Source organism: Dermochelys coriacea, chromosome 24 (genome assembly GCF_009764565.3).
Source record: "Dermochelys coriacea isolate rDerCor1 chromosome 24, rDerCor1.pri.v4, whole genome shotgun sequence".
Taxonomy (NCBI): domain Eukaryota; kingdom Metazoa; phylum Chordata; order Testudines; family Dermochelyidae; genus Dermochelys; species Dermochelys coriacea.
This window is the reverse complement of record NC_050091.1, coordinates 9,052,417-9,059,046: the sequence shown is the minus strand read 5'-3', so window position 1 is coordinate 9,059,046 and position 6,630 is coordinate 9,052,417. Positions and strand designations below refer to the sequence as shown.

The 6,630-nt window shown below is 53.6% G+C and overlaps 1 protein-coding gene across 2 annotated transcripts in view; it reads right to left on the bottom strand.

The window, feature by feature from the left end:
- Window positions 1-54: 54 nt before the first annotated feature.
- DEDD (death effector domain containing) overlaps window positions 55-6,630 on the bottom strand; it is a 41,430-nt gene continuing 34,854 nt past the window's right edge. For both annotated transcript variants that reach the window (XM_043501721.1, XM_043501722.1), the window contains one exon: window positions 55-3,273. In XM_043501721.1, the coding sequence (XP_043357656.1) occupies window positions 2,897-3,273 (377 nt within the window). In that variant the 3' untranslated portion in view covers window positions 55-2,896. The remainder of the gene's footprint in view (window positions 3,274-6,630) is intronic.

Genomic DNA, 6,630 nt, shown 5'->3' with positions numbered 1-6,630 from the left:
AGCAGCAGCCGGTCAGGCCGACCCAGCAGCCGTGCAGTAAGGAAGCAGACGAGATGCAGTAGATGTTTATTTCAAGAAAACTGAAAGCTACACGGGGATTATGACTGTTATATTGGAAGTTTAAAAAATACAGAAGAGTCACAGAAATTACACAGTTTGTGCCAGAATTGTCCTTAAACAGGGAGGTGTGTGTGGGTAGGGAGGGGTCTACACGCTCTCAACTGAGACAGCCTGTGGATAGAAAATGCATCAACACACACACACACACACACACCAAACAATCCCATCAAGGCATGAGGGTTGCAGCCTGCAGGCCTATCACATGCCATCTTCGTTGGACGGGGATTCGGTAAGCTCAACACCCTCTTTCTTATCCCTCTGCCCATGTCCGGGTAGGGAGGCAACAATCCATAACAAACATTCCTCCACCCCATGTGCATTGACCTGGCTTCCAACAGTCTTTCAAGGCACAGCTCCTCAAAAGTATGGAGGTGTGTATCTCCCCATGGGAGTTGGGCACCTGCATACCTTTGCGCATCTGGGCCAATATGGAAAACATCCTGCAGCTCAGCGGAGATTTGGGAGGGTGGGAAGAAAATCAAATGCAGAAAAAATAACCCTCAGACCCATTTGTTCTCCCTCAACTCAGTGTGGAATTCTGTGGAGCTGCTTTAGATTTGAGGCTCCTAAATCCTGGCGTGTTTACTTGAGTTACCAGGAAAAGAACTGGGGAGGAAGAGAATTTTCCAATTAAAATACACTCGTGGCTCCTGGAAGATTGGTACTGAGAATGACCATTTCACTGACAAGCCCGCTCAGCCCCAGGCCCACTGTATCCCTGACATGATGTTACCAAGCGGGCATGTAACTGACTATGTCTGCCCTGGCACCACGTTTGGGCTCAGCAGGAGGGAAAAAGCCCAGAGGCATGTTACCAAAAAGTAACGTAAGTCAGCCCAAAATTAAAATATGCAGCTAAGCCAGCCACTGGCCCAGGTCGCTCAGTGGCCTGTGGCATCCTGCATGCAGTGGCGGGAGGCGCTTGGACTGCAGCCTCTAGTGTGTTACTGCTTTAGCCAGCCCCACTCCCCATGCTGGGTGAGGGCTCTCTCAGCCATGGGGATCATAAGGGAGGGGCAGGCAGAGGGCCAGCCCTGAGACTGTATTACAGCAGCCCTGAGGTGCCAGGTGCTTTGCAAACAGCCAGCTTGCTGGCCCCAGAGCCATCACTGTAACTAGACAGGCCTAATGCAGGACAGCACCTCCTAGTCCTGCCTGTTGGGAGCAGCTCCTTCCTCCTGGGATGTCCAGTGCCGACAGACAGACAGACAAGACCCAGCCCCAAGGAGCTGACTGGGAGCAAACCAGGCAGCACCACCCCCATTGGCCCCTGCTTGGATTTTTCCACCACCTCTAGGTTCCCAGCTGGAGTCTGTACATCTGGGCAGGGGGAACAAATTCCACTCTCAAACCTTCCGTTATGGGGTAGGATCAAACAGGAGCCATCTTCTTCCCAGTTGGGAACGGGCCCTGTGCCAAAGCCTTACTCTACAACCTGCCCCACTGCATCCCTCCCTACTGCACAGCCCAGGGGACACAGCCAACCCCACCGCCAGAGGAATCTTCACCGCTGCTGGGCCCGGCCTCGTAGTACCAAGAGGGAGATATTGGGGCATCATCTGTGACACGGGCCAGGGTTGGGTATTCACCACCCCCAGGCCCTGCTGCCATGACACTGCCCCTGAACATCCCAAAAGCCTGGCCCTGTCCACATGCGTTCCCACCCTGCAGGCAAAGGGAGCGAGGATGCACATCTCCATGTGCAGAACTCTCCTGTTGGGCCTGCAAGCATCTCTCAGCTCTGGGGAGGAGAGCAGCTGTGGCTGGACCAACTCTATGCATCAGATGGGCAGGGAGCCCCTTGCTCAGGTTTCCTCTCTGGGGTCAGAGGCAGATGCTGGCCTGGCAAGGATGAGGGGAGGATTGCAGGGAAGGGGGTAACAAAGGCACGCAGGCTAGGAGAAGGAAACACTGACCCAACAGTTAGTTCTTGCCTCTGGAGGCAGATTAACAGCATGGGCTCCGTTCATGCAGATGTGACTCCTGAAACAAGCCCACCCAGCCTAGAGCAGACGATGCCCCAGGACCCCGCCAGGGGTTGGGACAGCAATCGCCTTAGCTCAGCCTCCCTCCCCACCATCCCACACCGGAAAGATGCCCAAACTGGCTAAAGGGCACCCCTGCCGGATCACCAGCTGAGTGCTAAGTGGACTAGTGGAAACGGGCTCCCAGCAACGGAAGGCCAATGCCACAGGCCCCCTCCCCCCCGCATGCTGTTCATTCCACACACACACAGCTCCCGCTGCACTCGTTCATTTTTATTAAAGTGAATAATCAAGAGTCCCACCTCCCCAGCCCATCTCCGCCCCGCGTCCCCCACGCGCACAGGGCCCCGGTGCCACATGACAGTTCTGCCTTTTTTAAAAAGAAGACCGTATAAAAGAAAAGCCAGCACAAGAGAACCGGGGGGGAGGACAGGACAGGTGAGCACCCAGCGCTCCTGCCGGTAGCTCTTCCTTCCTCCTACCGCTGGGCAGTTCGGCGTCCTCCGGCCAGGCTCCTGGAGCAGAGCAGGGAGTTGCTTTCCAGGTTGCCCCAGGTATCGTGTACTCTTGGCTGGGCTGGGGCCACCAGAGAGCTGGCTAAGTGGCAGCATAGCCCTCCTCCCGCTCAGGCAGGTCCTACAGTTACACAGCACGTGGCAGGAGTTTGCTGGGGGGCGGTGGTGTTGTGGGGGGGGTGTACGGTGGGTATTTAAATGATTTTTCCTTTTTAAAAAAAATGAAATGAAACGATTGGCTCCCAAAGAGCCGCCAAGGCCAAGCCCGGGGGAGGGTCAAGGGGCCGTGTGCAGCATCAAGTTCCGCAGGAGTTTCTGGCGCCCAATCTCGTAATCCTCCTCGTCCACGTTGACCAGCAGCTTGATGGCCTCATGGCCCACAGCTTGCTTGAGCGAGTCCGTGATGAAGACACCCTTGAGGGCCTCCAGCAAAGAGCCGTTTATGTAGTCGCGCCAGAAGGCGTCGAGGTAGGTGAGCTCTGAGAATTTTATGTCACAGATGATCGAACCCAGGTCCCGGGATTTTAAGATGGTGTTGGCCTGGTTGAAGCGCTCAAATTGCCGCTCCAGGGGATCCTGCTTATTGGAGAAGACGTTGCCCTGGAGCGCCGTCTCGTGCTGGCAGTACTCGGCTCGGACTCGCAGGCGGATGTCTGGGGGCGGAAGGCAGGGCAGGAGTTAGCGAGTTCACTGCAACCCCCCTCTGCCTGAGGATCCCAGCGCTCTGCCCTGGGGACAGGAGGCTCTGTGCCCCGGGAAGGGGTAGCTGCCCTGTCCAGATGGCAGAGGGGAGGGATGTAACCAAGGCCAGAGCCAAGAACGGAGCTCAGACTAGAACCCAAGAGTGGCCACTAGCTCACCGCTCCTTCCCCACGCCCTCTGCACTTCCCCATACGTCTGTCACCAAGCATCAGCTGTGGAGAGGTGGCTCTGGTGGTGGGTTGGGAGGTGGGACCACAGGTCCTGGCTATTGGACCCAGTCTTGCCTCTCCCGTATGCTGTGTGCCTAGATGTCAGAACCACCACCACGAAAACCAAGAGACAATGAACAGTCACATTTATCAATGACAGCTGGTCTGTTTCCAGCTGACAGGGCAGGGCCTCATGCCCAGCCCTATGCTTGTTGCCAGCAGCACCCCTACAGCATCCCCCTGAGCAGGAGCTGCTGGACAAGCCCTTCTCTATAGGTGCCTAACCAGGAGCTGAGCTCTTCCGAAAACCCAACCCAGAGTGCTCAGATTCCCAGCTCAGTATCACCACCCAGTGCGCTGCAGAGACGACAACCTGTCTCCTCCAAAGCCCCAACCCCTTCTGCTGATTTACATCAGCTGTGCGATCCAAACCTGTGCCCCGACGTCCACATGCCCATGCAGATTCCCACGGACAAACCAGGTCAGCTTGACTGCCAGCTCTGAGCTCATGGCGCTGTCTAACTGAGCCCAAGTGCACCGAGCAGGCCTTGTTGTCGTCGAGCACCAGCTTTCCCACCACGGCAGCACCATGGCCCGTTTTTTCTCGTGAATTAAAACATGGGCCAAACTCTGACAGTGGCTGCTGCCCTCCACTCCCAAGTCCTGGTCGACGTATGGAGGAGGAGGATGGGGGAAGGCAAGGGGGCAGGGCCAGCTGTAACAGCTCTCAGAGTCATGCAGCGCAGTCTCCAGGCTCAGGTGAGACAGGCACGAACGAGCTGTCTCAGTCTGGCTAATGGAGCCATGTGGCTGGTGGGGAGGGCACAGCGAGAAGAGGGATGGGGTCTCTGCCTGCTCCATATGCTGCAGACACGTCACCCCTTGCCAGAGGCCAGGACTCTGGGCTGCTCTTGGCTTTGCAGGTAGTAGTGGTGGCTCAAACAGGTTTATGTGTGAGTGGCTAAGAGGCCACACGCTCTCCTCACCTGTCAACACCTCCAGGTGGGACTATCTCAACAAGCTCCCATCTAGAGGCACCCGCTGGCCGCACAGTCTCCTGTGCTCCAGGGACTCTGCCACCTTCTCACTTGATTCAGAGAGTGATGGAAGGTGTACATTTAACCTACCCAGTCCCAGGTGGTGTGGGACCCACCTGGCCTAGGGACCACTTCTCCTCCAGGCAGTACTAATGGCTGCAAACAGCAGAGGTCACTCTGCTGACAGTCCCTAGATGGTGATCATGCTTGAAGAGTGGAGATAGCAGAGGGTCCCCGGCCGGGGAACCAACTCCTTTTGGCAAACTGCCCACCAGTGCCTTCAGAGCCCCAGGCTGCGCTCACTGCTGGGAGGTGGATTTGACAGGTGGAGGTGGTATTAATGCTGTCTCATGAGGGCTGTTTAAATATCATGTGCCCAGATGCCACAGCACCAGTGAACTGGAAGTCATGACCAATCAATCTCACTCATCGCAGAAGATCTCCTCTTGCCTGTGCAGAGAGCTAAGGCCGTTCAGGGTCATCTGGAGGAGATCAAAGGAGCTGACTTGTTTTTGCACCTCACTTTCAATGGGAAAGTTTGGAATTAAGTCCTGCCGTCACAATCGAAGGCAGCCTTTCCAAGCCCCTTGGGAAGAGCTGAAGCGACAGAGCTCATGGCCAGGAGCCCCTCCCAACTTACTGATCTCCAAGGAGACTGTCATCCCCACAATGAAGCAGAGTAAAGAAGGGGGTCTACTGATGCCATGTCTTCCAAACTTGACCATGCTGTAAGTACCCAACTCCCATCACACAACGTTTAGCATCTCAATGAAGACCTCAACTGCTTCTCAACCCCTTGGAGAGATTCCTCATTACTCCTTTTCTTTTTGCAAATACAGACTAACACGGCTGCTACTCTGAAACCTCTCATTCAGACCGGGACTAAAAAACCCTTTTGCGGGGGCTGAGATTATACAAATGTTGATTTCTTGTACAGGCAGAGATTCACCACCTGAAACTGGAGGTTCACCATCTATTATTTGTATTCCAGAAATTTCTACAGGCACCAAGCCAGACCAGGACCCCACTGTGGGTACGCTGGGTAAAAGGGATATAACAACAAGCCAACTGTCACTCTTCATTCTGCAAGTGTCATGTTAGTCCCAATGTTTTATTTTTTAAAATAATCTAGCCCTTGTGACAGCTAGAGACTCCTATAAATGGGGGGATAGAGGGGAACTCCAAAGGGCATTTAGGCCCTCCCCACACAATGCAGCAGGGACAAGTAAAGGAGACCAGCCCTGTCAAGTGTTTGTGTAACCTGTTCTTAAAAAACTCCAAGGATGGGAGATTAAAAACCTCAAGCTGCTGATCAACATAACTGCTCCTCCTATTATGTCCAATACCCTTAAGGTGCCTGTGACTTCTAGGGTTTGAATTGTGAGCATCTGCACAATGGATTCTTTCCGGTCTAGAAATTGCATTGAGATATTTAATTTTTACTAAACCTACTCTTTGGACTTTCTCTTTCTCCTCCTGCGCACGCCAGTTTAGGAGGCAATAGTCGGAGGTTTCATTCCCCCTTGCCCCCCCGCCAATGGCTGATGATCCAGCTGCACACACAAAATGGGCTTGGGTTGTTTAAATCAGACTATTGATATTTTCCTTAATTTCTTCTAATGCAGCCTTTGGAAGACAGGTGCCAAACTATCAAGCTCAGGTACAAGATCAGCCAGCTCCACTCTTCGCACAATGAGGGGAATAAAATTTAACTCCCTAGTCCAAAATAAAGACCCCAACCCTCTCTCCCGCCCCCAAGCTACTCCCCTGTGCCCCAACAACAAAATCAAAATAAAAAGCTTTTGACCAGTTCCAGGCTGGGCTAGATTCCAATTTCCAATAACCTTGTAACAGGCTGAGCCAGAACTCCGGATCTGAAGCAAAGCTGAATTTTGTCAGGCTGTTCCAATGCATTTCAGCATCTTTTGGATGCTGATGGATGAAAATACAGGCATCAAAATGCTCCAGAAATGTTTAGAGACCTCAGCACGGTGTTCAATTCAGCTCTCCTCCCCCCCCCCAGGAACTTAGTATTAATTTATATTATCTGCAAAGTAAAAAT